At 37.7% G+C, this 15,403-nt stretch overlaps 1 protein-coding gene across 4 annotated transcripts in view; it reads right to left on the bottom strand.

Moving 5' to 3' along the window:
• PLCB4 (phospholipase C beta 4) overlaps window positions 1–15,403 on the bottom strand; it is a 165,850-nt gene that overhangs the window by 23,787 nt on the left and 126,660 nt on the right. For all 4 annotated transcript variants that reach the window (XM_008058841.1, XM_008058842.1, XM_021712763.1 and 1 more), the window contains 4 exons: window positions 8,388–8,476; window positions 7,106–7,256; window positions 2,167–2,216; window positions 1,967–2,032 (listed from right to left, as the gene is read on the bottom strand). In XM_008058841.1, coding sequence (XP_008057032.1) covers window positions 1,967–2,032; window positions 2,167–2,216; window positions 7,106–7,256; window positions 8,388–8,476 — 356 coding nt within the window. The remainder of the gene's footprint in view (window positions 1–1,966; window positions 2,033–2,166; window positions 2,217–7,105; window positions 7,257–8,387; window positions 8,477–15,403) is intronic.

Below are 15,403 nucleotides of genomic sequence, written 5' to 3'. Positions count from 1 at the left end.
TAAACTTTAGTCACCTTCAAAGTACTTTCTGTTTGATATACTATACCTATCGAGATGCTTTTTCCACTGCTCAAAACAGTATTTGAGCTCGTCAATTTTAATGCCTTACTAAAAGCGCTTTGCTGTTTTTTGTCTCACCTCTTCCACATCGCAAAATGTTTCCCTTCGAGGACTCTTTTCATCTAAGGAAACCAACAAAAAAAGTTGTTCTTGGGACTCCTACAAACATTCTAGCTGCTATTTTTGTTATTATTATAAGTCACAGTATGTTTCTGATCATGCCTCAAGAAAATGTGAAATGAGGCTGAAAAAATTATGTTCCTAACTAGCCCAGAGCCTACTGAAGTGCCTGTTCAATAACAGAGATCCAATTTAAATGCAAGGAAAATCTGTTAGATAATGCATGGCATATGAACACCAGCTCTATTTCTAATCATTAAAGTCATTCTCTCTTATTTCTTTCTCTCCCTCTATTTCTGTAAACTTTCCATAGTCTAGCTTGTTGCCAATAGCCAATAAAATGGAAATTCCTACTTTAAATTGTTCTGTCTCCAATAGCCCCATTGGGCAATGCATGGAATTCCACTGAATGGAATTATTCATGGAATTTAGGAACAAACCATCTTTGAAGTGACTATACCAGCAAATCCATTGAGTCATCAGCTCAATAACACAGAGAATATTCCTAGGCCAAGCTTAGGTTCAGCTTCTCAAAGTAGCACAAACTCTTAAAGAAATGACAGGGTTCCAGGCCGTGTTCTTTGCATCTTAATATCTAAAATGATTCAAAGGTGCATCACTCAAGCCAACTCTGAAGGACATGCCTTGGTTTGAGGCCTGGGTCAAAGTAGGAAAACAAGATTAGTCTAAAAGAACTCAGAAATCCTTTCAGACGAAGAAACAAAGTTTATCTTGCTCTCATTGTCTGTAAAGGACGAGAGCACACATTTATCCTACCAGCAGAAGCTGGTTGTTACATATCTTAGGTACTACCAGTTTCTTCCTTCTCTGTGAAGAAAGTCTGGAAAAAAGTGTTGTTTGAGGGCTGTAAAGTTTTTCAACCCACAGGAGAATTCCTGGGACCACCTCTTGCTATTCTCTTAAATTTGCAACTGGTTTTCAGAATTGGTCACAATCACTGTCAAAAAACTCTCTTCTTAGGGTAAAAGGGAAAAATAAATATTATTTCAGAAGTAGGCCACTGGACAAGGTGGGGAAAAAGTAAGAAGCGTTCTTTCTCCTGGTGCCATGAGAGGGGAGTTCCATGAAATGCATGCTAGCATTTCCCTCCATGCACTGTGTGTGGCAAAGTATTTGAACCAATACTTTATATAAAGTCATATAATTAGTGTAACAGTTTGTATATATATATTTTATATAAAGTCACATAATTAGTGTAACAGTTTTTATTTATTTTTTATTTATATATATTTATTTAATTAATTTTTTTGAGTCAGGGTCTCACTCTGTGGTCCAAGTTGGAGTGCAGTGGCATGACAATGATCATGGCTCACTGCAGCCTCAACTTCATGGGCTCAGGCCATCCTCCCACTTCAGCATCTCAAGTAGTTGGGACTATATGTGGGTGCCACCGCTCCCAGAAATTTTTTGATTTTTTTTTTTTTTTTGTAGAAATGAGCTTTTGCTATGTTGTCCAGGCTAGTCTCAAACTCCTGGGCTTAAGCAATATGTCCATCTCAGTCTCCCAAAGTGCTGGGATTACAAGCATGAGCTGCCACACCCAACCTAATTAGTGTAACCGTTTTTAATGGATGAAGCTTTGTTATGTTTTTAAAATAATTGTTAGAAATGCAGACTATGAATCAGTGACAACCACTCGCAAACCAATCCTATTTTTAAGTGCCATCGTCAGTTTCATTACCAGTTAGAATGAGTTGCTGCTGTTGGGTTGGCTGGTATTAGCTTCCAAGTACATACTACAAAAGAGTAGATTTAAACACTGTACCTTTGCATGTTTCTTCTTTAAAGAATTTAGCTCCTTCTGTTGTTTCTTTAAATGCTTCAAGTAAGCCTGTGAGGGAGAGAGATGATCAAAAATCATTTTTTTGTAGTCACAATGATTATACTTGGTCAGAAGCAAAAATATATTGATGTCACCAATGTGTATGATATAAGAGTGCTTGCAAAATAGTCAAGCAATTTTACCTTCATCTGTTTTAAATCTTCTATCCTCACTTGAGGGATAAGTTCAATACCTAAAATAAAATGAAACCAAAAATGTCACTGTGTATACTGAAAATTAGAGAGAATAACTGATTATACAAAATTCACACACCAAAGTCTCATATAAAGACTTTGAGGCAGCCTTACATGTGATGTAACAGACATGAACATCTTAAATTGCTATTACAAAGCAATTAACCAGATAACTGAAATACGTCATGTCTTAGGTCAGGTTCCCAGCAAGTAGCGCCTGAGAAGGGAATTCAGGTGCACATGATTTACTGAGAGCAACTCTCAGAAGAAATTCCTATGGGAGTGAGAGAGGCAGGACAGTGTAGAAGAAGGTAGGGTGTATTTCTAGCTGAAATCCAGCCTCAGCCTGATCCAACAGTAAGCTTTTTTGGTATAACTGGCACCTAAGAGTTTTCTACCTTGATTGAAGGAGGCTGGGCTCTTGCAACCCCTGATCAGTCAACTAGGAGCTTCAGAGGTTTTTACAAAGCTTTTCAGGCATTCCTGGGCAAGGGAACGCAGGGCAGGTCTGGAGAAGGAAAAGTTGTAATTCCCAATCAACCAAAACTCATAGGAGCTGGGAGATGGGGTAGTGAGTAAAAAGGCGATCTGATCAGGTACAAGAGCATCTATTACAGTTCCTCTTATCTTTGTATTGCGAGACCTACCATACCAGTCATCTAACTTTCAACTGGCACCAACAAAATTGTCATCAAATAATACACTTTTTTCAGCTTCTCCCTTTTACCAAATTTAATGTTGTCATTTAAGCAATACAGTATTGAGCACAACAGGAAATAATGAAATCAAACCACTATATAATAGGATGCCACCAGGATGACCTAGAGTAATATACTCATATGCTAATATGATAGCATAGAGTAATATGCTATCTGAGCAATGTGGGCCAGGTGTCGTCATGGCAACTACAGCTATAGAAAAATCCTCAAACAGGTTCCGTTTAACTGCAGATTTTCATCTTAGACAAACAAAATGAATGTGCACTCTGTGCTGTAATTGATTTCCATTAGGATCCCAAAGGCTACGTATGATATATTCAGGAAAGACAGGCATCAAGTCACAGGTTCTTGTTTGTCCCTTTTACTCCTTTAAAGGTTTGCAGATCTAGTGTGAAGGTGCACGAGGAAAGTCTTGGTTGAGAGAAATTAGCATTGCTATCTATAACACTTTATGCTTGGGTGTGAAGGGGCCATGGGGTTCTTACCTGATTCTTAAGTCTGCCATCTCAAGCCACCTCCCTAGTAACTGAGAGGCAGAGGAAGGCAGGGAGTGCATTCTGGCACAATTAAGACCTCCCTATCTTTGGGTCTCAGCTCTCTTGTCTGTAAAATGCACATACAGGATTTGGGGGGTATGCAAGGACTTTCAGAGATCTAGAAAATTCTAAGAGTTTGCCCCAGTCTGATGAGTCACTCACCCATGCTCTCTCTCTCACATACTCTCTCTCTCTCTGGTCTTAGGGCAAGTAAATCTTGATTAGTTGGGATGTGCAAAAACATAAACTTCTCTCATTTACCTGGGTTTGCATTTTTGAGGAAACTTACAATTTGTCAAAATTTTGGTTCCTATAAGTGGTTTAGTTGGAAAAAACCCCACACTCTACAGAACAGGAATTGGCACATGCTCATTTCCATCAAATGCCTAGAACAGCCTTTCCAATAGGACTTTTCACAGTGATGGAAATGTTGCATGTGTGAACTGTCCAATAGAGAGCCACTGGCTACCTGTGGCTTCTGAGCACTTGAAATGTGACTAGTGTGAATGAGGAACTCAAGGCTTAATTTTTAAGGTTATGTTAAATTAAAGAAACTTAAATAGCCACACGTGGTTAGTGGCTACATCATTGGATAGTGCAGATCTACAGGCTTCCCTGGTATGAAAATAGGTTAAACAGCACATTTGGGCTTCAAAGATTCCAGCTAATTGAAGTCTCACTACATAAACTTTATGTTCCTATCAACGGAGTGCCTTAAAAATAACTTGTTTTTGTTCAATCTCTAATTTGGAAATTAACAAAGAGATGAGTTTTCTTAATTGCTTGTTCTTAAAATAAAAAAGAAGATAAAGTAGCATGGGTGCAGTGGTTGCTGTTTGGCTGCATGTCTAAGAGAAACAGTTTAGAATTTCACACCTTCCTTCATAGATGTCTATTAGCAAACACTGCCTGCTTCACTCAGACACCATGCCCTCTCCACACCAGCTCTTCTAGGTCAAGTCCAATAGCTGGCACCAGCATCTCCTTACCTGAAGACTTTATCTGTCCCTTAAAACATGTTTTACCACCTTGTTGTCAATCTAGAATTGTTGGGGGAATTCATCCCTTTCAGAGGAACCCTAAGCAAAAGGCTAACTGAAACGGGGGTATATATTCCCCAGTTCCCCTGTCCCTCTAGGCAGAATCTCTGAGGTGTGTGTCCAATTCTAACTCCCAGAGCTTCTCTGGGGTCATTAGGTTCCAGGAGTTTCATAGCAACTGGCTTGAAAACAATGCTGATTATGGGCTGCCTTCCCTTCCTTGTATTACTCCTCCACACCTTTACCTATGTCCTCTGCTGCCTTGAATAAACTATTTGTGCTAGAAACCTTGTCTTCAGTCTGCTTTGGGGACCAAAAGCACTTCCTCCTTATGACTCTGCTACTTCTTTCAGTCTATCTCCGGACCTGTCCTTGAAGTCTGAATTACCATGCAGTCCCTTTCTCTCTATAGCCCAATCCAAGTTACCAACTTATTTCTATTCTTTCTTCCCTTTTTTTGCCCCACTTGAATGTCTCTTGCTTAATCTAGGCCCTCCTTGTCACTATCATTCATTAATCAGAGCTTTCCTTCCTAAGAAAAGAGACTATTAGATCTTGACAAGGCATGGTTCGAGGGACTCATGGGTGAGGTGGTGTGGTCTTGCCCGCAATAACCTTTCTCTGGTTGTCAACACTCTATAAACATAATGTACAAAGTGTAATAAAAAAGCCATGACTCCTATTATTCTGACCTGGCCCTTAGCATGCCCACTCTCAATTAATTCTTCTGCCAAGACTGTATTAATCTTCTTAAAATATTCCTTTGATTGTCACTTCCCATGGCATTCTCAGGGTGACCCCAGAATCCTTTTTAGACCCAGAACTCCCTGCCACTCTCTACAGGCATTCCCCCTGTCAGTTTCCCTACACCTTTATTGCTTCTTATGTTCCTTTCACCTAGGTTTCCTCCTCTAGGCTCCTCTACCTTCTCCTCCTGTTGAAGTCAGATGGAGGATTCAAGGCCCAGCTCAGCCGGAATCTCTTCCCTTAGTGTTCTCTGGGACCCCTTGCTGGAAGGGATGCCTTCTTTCCTCCTGATTCTGGGCCCTCTTTGAATACTACCTGGGCTGGCCATGTGCGGGGAGCTTGTCCTGTCCTACCGGTTCCCTGTTCTGGTCATGTAATGTCCCCAAAGATACACAGACACTTCTTGTAGAATCTAGTACTGTGACTTACATGTCCAAGCCTCCTGAATAAACTGTTAAAAGGAAACAGAATGTAGACTCTTTCTTAGGGTGTCCGTGGAAGAGAGTGAAGTGCAAGTGACAGCTGCTTGACTCCTTCAAATGCATTCTCATTTGGAACCTTCTAGAACTAGGACCATTTCTGTCCTCTGCAAGCTGGTCACACTGCATCATTTCTTGTGTCACTTAATGCACTATAATTACTAACGTCTTTTATGTACTAGTGGGTACAATACGAGATTTTGACCTAAACATAAACTCCCTCATTTTCACCCATCTCTGCCTTAGTGGCTAATGTTCCTAACAGCCAGACTGGTGTGGAATGCCCAAACCTGTGTCATTACCTTGCTCCATGTTCTATCTAGGGGAGAACAGACCAACAGCAGCAGGCCAAGTACAAAGTAGGCAACTTTTGTGCAGTCTGGTTTTCTAATTTGTTTCACAAAGTCCAACACACACTTAGTTTCCTGCTAAATTACTATGCTGCTTTGGTTTGGGAGAGCCTGTTGTTTCCTACTTAAACTGTAGTACTGTATGTACTTAGGTATATGAACAACTTGATTTCCTTATACCAAGGACACTGAATTCACATATAAATGGGAACTGTATATACTGAGTAAAAACATTGGGAGAAATAGAAGTTCCCATTAATATAAGAGGACTGAGTTTAGTAAATGATTCATAGTCAAGGAGGATATTTAAAATATTTAATCACCAGAATGAGATGGACACCTTTCAATCAATGGATGGCTGCCTGACCAATCAGAATAAAGGCCAACAACAAATAACCAGCGTGGTTCCCTATACAGCAGATGAATATTTGCATATGAGACACATGATTCTTTTTGATGACATCTCTTATGAGCTTTTGTGTCATCCACAGATAACCACATGAACTTGGCCTTCAAATGACTGTCCAGTAAATTTTACAAATAAATAATCATGGGTGCTAAATATCTATGTATGAGGGGAAATTATCAGTAAGGAAATTTAGAAATGTCCAAATAGTCATGGCTCTGTTGATTCATGAGCCTACTGCCTGTCTAGGTAAGAATCTGTGGAAGTATCCAGAAGAAAGTGGGATTATGAGTTAACTAACATCACTGTGTAAAAGGGTGTTTCCCATAAAGCATGCCACATTTAAATTTTTTCCTAAAACTATGGATATTGTACCCTGTATAACTAAGGTGGGTACAGAAGAGCTAGCAGATAAAACACAATATTGACACACTATTCCACACTCAAAAAGATTAAGCCATCTATCTTACCTACAAGAAAATATGCTGCTTTTGAGATTTATGGGGCAATGAAAATTGGCAAAATTAACAATTCCAAATACCTTCATAGGAGACTCTTTAGAAAAAGACTAAGAGTGCTAGGCAGATAAGGGGTTAATGACACTCCCTCACCTTTCTTGGCTTCCACACCAGATGCTGAGGCGACTGTAGTGGTCGGTCTGAGCTCCGAGCTAGTCTGGGGGGTCACGTTTGCTTTGGCAATATTGGCCTTTCCTTTCTTGTCATTCTTGGAAGTGTCACTGGGCACATCAGCTATGTCACTCTGGAAACAAAAACATTTACATTTACCTAAATGAATGCCACTTATGGTCAAATATCTTGTACAATCTTTATTTTACTCTATCTGGTCAGTAACACTCAGTTTTTCCCATCTCCTTCCCAAACTTATATCTTAAAGGATCTTTGCCTGGTAGAAGTAAAGATTATGTGGTTTCTTTGAGGCAAAGGATCCAGCCAAGGAAAGAAGATCCAACCCCTTGATAAGCCGAAAATACCTTCTTTTTTTCTAGCTACTAGAAGGACTGCTTCTTCTATTCCAAACTGAGGAGTTTGGAAAAGAGAACCTTTAAAAAGAAACAAACAAACAAAAATAAAATAAAATAAAATCTACTTATAACAATTAAAAAAAAACCCAGGTGTGCACTGGATGGTAGAAGGTTGGGATGCAAGGTTGGTTTTTAGAAAGAAACAGTAATAAATGCCATTTTTATTAATTAACTGAACTGAGTTAACTGATATTTTAGTGCTATACAGTACTGTGTGAGTATTCTTATCCAAAGTGTTTGGGACCAGAAATATTTTGGATTTCAGATTTTTTTTCAGATTCTGGAGTATTTGCATATACACAATAAGATATCTTGTGAATGGGACCGAAGTCTAAACATGAAATTCATTTATGTGTCATATACATCCTATGGTCATAGCCTGAAGGTAATTTCACTCAATATGTTTAATAATTTTGTACATGAGACAAAGTGTGTGTACACTCACCCAACAAAAAGCAAAGATGATACTATCTTACATCAACACTCAACAGGTTTCTAATTTTGGAGCATTTCGGATCTGGGATGATTAGGGATGTTTAGTCTGTATTTTAAATGATCCTAAAAACATCACAGATGTTTCTCATTTCATTTCTAAGGGAGTGGGGATCCCCAGATGTGACTTCAGCTTCTGATGATGAAGTGGGTTTTTTTTCTGGAGGTGGTCACATTCTATTAAACATGCAACATTCTTGCAGACTCTTGGAATTATTGTTAAATTGATAAGGTCAGTTTTTAAAACCCTCTTTAAACTTGTTATATTAATTTATTACTTTATCTTGCTTTTGTAATCCTGTTTGACAATCAAACTTCTCAAACTCAGCTGTCTTTAATCAACCATTTCTGCTTACAGTTTCAATGCCCATGGCTCTCATTTGGTCTGCTCTCTTTTCTGTAATTGAAAGAAATTTCTTTGGATCTGATAAAGCATCCACAATATCTGAAAAAAAAGAAAAAAAAAATCCACCGAGCAGTGAATTTTCTGTTTTACTGAAAATATCCAAGAAAATTCAGCTAATAAACTTCATAATCCTGGAAACCTGTTATGCTTTCTGTTAACTATCTTCTCCTGGGACAAAAGACATGGCGAGGTAAACATAGCTAGTTGAAGAAAACAAGAAATAAAGGTAAAGGTCAAAGACAAGATGATTTCCCCCCTTTTCCCTTTTGTTTTTTCCCAGCTAAAGAAGACAGAGTGGCAAAGCAAACTGTTGATTGCCTTCAGTTCTTGACTCTTTTTCTACTTTTGTGTGACTTTCAGCAAGTTGATTATTGTCCCCAGACTCAATTTCTTCATCTGAAAATTGGGACAGATACCGTTCTAGATACCTACTCTGCAGGGTTATTTTGGCAATTTAACAAGATGATGACTAGAGAGAGTATTTGAAATTTAGTAGGTACCAATAGCACTAAGTCTTATTTTTTGATACAGAAGGCTAATGCATATTGAGAGCCAATACTGGTTTCAGGGTAGAGAAAATGAAATAGTTCTCCAGCATTTTCTCAGATATAACTGCACTAAAAACAGTAAGATTCCATCTTTTATGTAATGTAATTTTAAGAGTTCCAAGTATTTTCAGAGTTTCATATAATTTTGCACAATTTACCCACACTATATGAAGAGCAATTATTCTAGTTAGCTTAAAACACTATGTAATGTACACACTTTAAAAACTATGTAAGTTTATACGTTTTCCCTAGGAGGGTCACCTTCCTAATTACTCTTTTTTTTTTTTTTTGAGTTGGAGTCTCACTCTGTCACCCAGACTGGAGTGCAGTGGCTGCTCCTGGCCACCGCAGCTTCTACCTGCTGGGCTTCGGCGATCCTTCCGCCCCAGCCTTCCAAGTAGCTGGAATTACAGGCGCGCGCAACCATGCCCGGCTAATTTTCTGATTTATTGTAGAGATGAGGTCTCACCAAGTTGCCCAGGCGGGTCTTGAACCCGCGGGCTCAGGCAATCCACTCACCTCAGCCTCCCAAGGCACGGGATTACAGGCTGAGCCATCGAGCCCGGCTTCCTAATTACACTCTTAAGATATTTTTTTTCTCGGTTAGCATATGGGACACATAATTCTCTCAGTTTAATTTTTCTCTTTTTCCTTTTTATAATAGAAAATAACATATGCAACATGACCAGCATTCAAATATATAAAATAAAAAGTTACAACCTTCTCTCCTGCCCATTCTACACCCAGGAGGTAACTATTGTTATCTATTTCTTGTATCCTTCAAGATAGTTTTTAAAATTCCAAATGGACTCATATTTTTCTGCATTTTTTTTTCTTCACATACCTTGGAAACATTTCCATATTGACAAAAAAGCTCTACTACATTAATTGTAAGGGCTGCTCAAATATTCCATTCTTTGAATTGAATGGTGATAATTTTTTAAGCAGTTCCTAAGGATAGAGTCCTTCCAGATACCTGCTATTAAAATATCGTCATAGTGAATGTCTTTGAATATTTCAAAGCATACCTCTGCACATGTCCATAGGATACATTCTAGAAGTTTGAATGATAGGTAAGGGTAGTTGTCATATGGTAGTTATTGGAAATTGCCCTCCATAGACACTGCATTAATTTATCCTACCAGTGGTATGTCAGGAGGTCTGTTTCTAGTTACCACTTGAGGTCCCTAAGAACTCTTTGCCTCTTGATAGCTCTCATGGAAAAATTAGTTCTTTAAACTTGCTCAGGAAAAATAAAATCACAGATAATTATTTTGAGACAGTTAATATTTTAGAAATTTACTTATCTATTTTTAACTTTTTATTAAAAAATTCAAATACACAAAAGTAGGGAGAAAACTAAAATAACCTTTCATGTGTGGATGATGAAGATTCAGCAATTATAAAGCTTATTTGTTACATTTCCTTTAACTATCTTTTCATCTTTCTCTGTCTTCTCTGCTGAAATACTTTAAAGCAAAGCCCATACAGTATAACACTTCACTCCTAATTAGTTATCTATGCATCTCAAAAAAGAAAAGCATTTTATTTTAGAGTCAAACCTATCAGTAGTGTATCCAACAAAATGGGATACACTATACACTAAGCGGTTCCTTACTATGCTATAATATACAGCCCATCTTATTATTTCCCCTATTTACAGTTACGGTGTTTAAATTAGGATACAAAAGTCTACACTATGACTTTGAGAATGATTCTCTTAAGTCTATTTTAACCTAGAACATCTGTTGACTTTCTCTTTTTGTAAAAACACTTCATAGGAGGTGCTATCACTTCATATGCCTCACATAAAGAGACATAAATCCTGGTTGTCCCATTTGTGATGCTAAGTTACTTGAGCAGGCTCAGGAGGTGGCAGCTTGATCTCTGCATCCTAGAGCTACCTATCTCTTCACAACCAATCATCAGTCATCATGGTAATACTTTGGCATCCAACATTACAGTTTAGTGGTGATGACATCTCTCTATAGTCAGCATTGTCTGGGGATTACATTTAATGGTGATGGCATCTCTCTATAGTCAGCAGTGTCTGGGGGAGACCACAGGGTCTGCTTCATGGAGAAGAAATACAAAGATCAGAAGACTTCTCTGATGTTGATTCAGGTCCTTTCTATTTAGGATTTCTCGGCTACGTGGTCTTTGGTCACCTATCATGAAAAGCTGTGTTAGGAACACCACATAGGCTTTTTCTCATTGTCATTAGGACATCATAGCATCCTTTAACATACGAGGACACAATTTGACCAAGCTAGACTTTTAGCCCAACTGTGTCAGACCCCCGAATGCCTCTTCCTTCCACTCATCCACATCATCATGGATCAGGGTGAGGCTTAACTTGTGCCCCTGGAACTTCCCTGACCTTTTCTGGAGGAGACATACCCAGTTTAGGCCTCTCTGAACACACTCTCATATTGGATACACTGTCCAGTATCCAATCCCAATGGCACAAGTCAGGGATGGTTTGTTAGGAAACAAATACTTGATTATCTTTAATGATATGTAATAAACCTGGGGTCCTGAAAAGAGTATATACCATTTTTGAGGGGTAACTGGTAATCATTCCTGTAGGAATAACAAATAATACTTTAACCATTTAAAACAAATTATAAAACCAATAAAGTAAGACATTAAAGAATGGAATGATCCATAATCTTTTTATCCCAATCAAGCTTTAATTTTTGTATATTTTTTGTGTAATTTTTTCCACATGAATATATATTTTACATGGTTTGTTTAAAGTTATATCATCTACTTTTTTGTATTATATCTGTGTAATTTTGATAAGTATTTTTAGTGAATGGGTAATATCCCATTAACTTTATGTATCAAGCTATTCCCCGCTGGTAGATATTTAGAAGGGCTTTCAATTTTTTTCTAAAAAAGATGAACTTTGGAATATCTCAGGATAAAAATTGATTTCTTTGTCATTTTCTTCTATGAGAAAGTTAATGGTTCAATTACATAATATAGCAATTTATATTACTTACATGCCTGATGGGCAATTCCTAACAAAATGTGTTCCTAATATGCTTTAAAATAGTTATTAAAGAATGATTACTGGAAGAAATAAGTACTAAGAAAATAAAGCAGAATTAAGAGGGTAGCTTGGGTTGAAAAATGGCCCCTAAAACTCTTGTCTATCAGGAACTTCAGAATGTGATATTATTTATAAATAGGGTCTTTGTATATGTTTTAGTTAGGACTGAAATAGATCATGCAGGATAGAGGGTGGGCCCTAAATGCAATGACTAGGGTCCTTATAAGAAGAGAGGACACAGAAAGCTACAGGGAAGAAAGCCACATAACAATAAAGGCAGAGATTGGAGTGGTACAATTATAAGCCAAGGAATGCCAATGACTTTCTGAAGCCACCAGAAGCCAGGAAGAGGCAATGAAGGATTCTTCCCAAGACTCCCCAGAGGGAACATGGCAATGCTAACACCTCAGCATCAGATTTCTATCCTCCATAACTCTGAGAGAATAAATATATTTGAGTTTAAGCCATCCAATTTGTGAGAACTTGTGATAGTAACTCTAGGAAACAGATGCAGAAAGAGAAGAAGACAAGTCTGAATTTGATTACCAACAGTAATTGAGAAAAAAATTGCTACTTAAATTCTTGGGTAGATGTCTTTCATACAAAGTATATGCTTAAGCTTACAAGGCAAGCTTTATCACAGTGATAGGGATGGTCAGCCAGCCCATGGAGACCTACTACTAGCACCCCAGTGATTTTCTTATTTATGCAGCAATGTCTTGGTCTTAGCTTCTAGGGTCAATTCTACACTATTTTGGCCATGTTGATGCCACATATTGTTTTGCATTTCACAGGCAAGCTAACTGTGAAGTACCTGACAGCTCCCTGTTGTAAGATTATGTAGATGTTGCCTAAATGATATAAAAAATAAGATGATGCAGATTTATCTATTAGTTGGATATATATCCCTACTTAAATCTATCCTGAATTACCAAAATTAACAATTATAGAGACTATGGTGTAATTATGCCACCAGATCCTGAAACCCTGCCTTATATGAGTCTTATTTTTGAAATGTCTCATTTGAGACATTTTGTTTTTAGTTATAATTTGCCTTTTTAAAAAATCAAAACATACAATATAATAATGTAATATAACAGTGTTCTTGAACAAACTGCAACAAAAATACATAAAGTACAAATAAGGTTTGTTCACATTACATCAAATGGAACAAAAAGGAGATTACAAAGGGACTAAATGCCTTGGACAAGGCTAAAGTTACCAGGTTATTTGAAATGAGTGCTTCATTCCTGGCAATTTCAAATAACAAATTAGATGCTTCTGGGATGTCCAATTTTGTTATGTGGTGTCAGGTGCTGAAGCTGAAGTTAGATCAATGCAGAAGAGTGGCAACTGAATACCTGAAACAGTTCTGCCAATTTTTTCTGCAAATGGCAAAGGGCTCAACATTAGGGTACCAAGGTCTGTCTTGGCCTCTTTTAGATAATTTGCCCACTGTAGCTGGGTTTCTCTGCTGTCCAGAGACATATATATCTGAGACATACAGATAGGTTGGTAGGTAAACAGACAGAGTTCTGCATATCAAACAAGGAAATTGATTTTTAATAACCACATTTACTATAATGTATAATCAGAGAACAAAAAGCTGTGCCTCTCGAATATCTCATACTTATATATGTGCAGAACTCTATTTGAAAATATTACTTATTTTTCCCTTGTCTCAGCCAGAAAAATGATGTGAATAAGTGGTTAAATAAATCTGGCATATTCCCAGCCAAAGTTTTACATATTCAAGTAAACTTGATATTTTTCTTGGATGCCAATGTGGCATTACACTGGGCTTCATTCCTTTTATTGGGAAGCACTATGGCTGGCTACAGCCCATTTATTTCAGAACCACTATGGCAAGAATTCATCCTAAATGCTGATTGACATCCACTGGCATTAAATATGTCTGTCTAGGAACTAGTCGCATTGTTCTTCCAAGGTAGAAATGAATGCACACAAACTTCTGACACTACAGAACTCACAAAAGTGAGCTAAAATATCCAGATACTCAGAGGCCGTGGCAGGGGCTCTGGAACCTTTCTTTTTAAAAAGAAATCAATTTACTTTTTCTTATTTGGTTCTTTCACCAAGACTTAACCAAAGTTTTGTGTATTTTTTTTTAAATACCATCTTTTCAGTGTCATATATGCTGGTCTCTCCTAGGTATACTGTTTTTGTTTTTGTTGTTGTTTTTGTTGTTGTTGCTTTTCCCTGCCTCCTATTCACATTTCCTGACTTCCATAGAAAGTTGAAAGAATCAATTTAGGTATCCTTGAGAACTGAAATGAAGATAGCAACTCCTTAGTATAGACTTCCAGATACTGACTTTTCAAAGAGTTTGTTTAACCTCTGCTTTTCCAGCATTTGGGTGCTTTGATGCGTAACACTGCTCACAACACCTGGACACCACCTCCCATCCCTATGTGCTTGTTCCTGGTCCAGGTCCAACCTTATCAAACAAATATACATGCTCCCCTGTTGGCTGTAACATGGTGCTGATTAAAATCAGCAAACCCCATAATTGATTTTGGATAAGCTTTTTCGGCTTCTACCAAATGTTTAAACCTTTCTCATACTGCATTCCCTAGAATGCTGGAAGAAACAGTAGGTGCTTGGACAACAGGCTCCTGTGGTCAAATAAAGATTGGGAAATGCTCATGTTTTCCTCCTCCTTGAGGGCATTCACAGCACATCTCAGGGGACTGTGCCATAAATGAGCCTGTTTAAATCTGCTTAGTCTAGCAATTTTTAATGTATTTTACCAAATGCATCTTGCTCCCTCCCCCTAGAACTTACCTTCAAGGAGTTTTTAACTAATATTTTCTGTAGTTCAGAAGATGCCACAAAAATGTATATAACTGTTAGTATACAAATAGGTTTTACAACAAATATGTAATAGAATATAGCATCCTTAGGATAGATATTTCCTGTTGATGGAGTGAACCTTTTATCATTATGTAGTGGTCATCTGTATCTTTTTTAATTTTTGATAGCTTAAATGGTATTTTGTCTGAAATTAGGATCATAACTCCTCCTTTCTTTTTTGTTCCATTTGCCTGAAAGTTTGTTTCCCATCCTCTTACTTTGAGTCTGTGTATGTCCATTCTAGTGAGATGAGTCTCTTGAAGGCAGTATATTGTTGCCTGGTGATATTTTATCCATTTTGCCATTCTATGTCTTTTCAGTGGTGCGTTTAGTCTATTCATGTTCAGGCTAATTATTGAAATGTGAGAGTTCATCCCTATCATAGAGTTCTTATAGAGTTGTTGTTCTTCCACTTGGTTCTTTTTTGTCTTTCTTTTGGTTTGGGGGTTGGTTCATGTATATTTTATTCTTTTCCCTGTACTCTTT

The sequence above is a fragment of the Carlito syrichta genome, unplaced genomic scaffold (assembly GCF_000164805.1).
Source record: "Carlito syrichta isolate Samal-C Ts95f unplaced genomic scaffold, Tarsius_syrichta-2.0.1 Scaffold303642, whole genome shotgun sequence".
NCBI classification, from domain to species: Eukaryota; Metazoa; Chordata; class Mammalia; order Primates; family Tarsiidae; genus Carlito; species Carlito syrichta.
The sequence above is the reverse complement of the archived record's forward strand: the minus strand, read 5'-3'. Positions and strand labels throughout refer to the sequence as shown.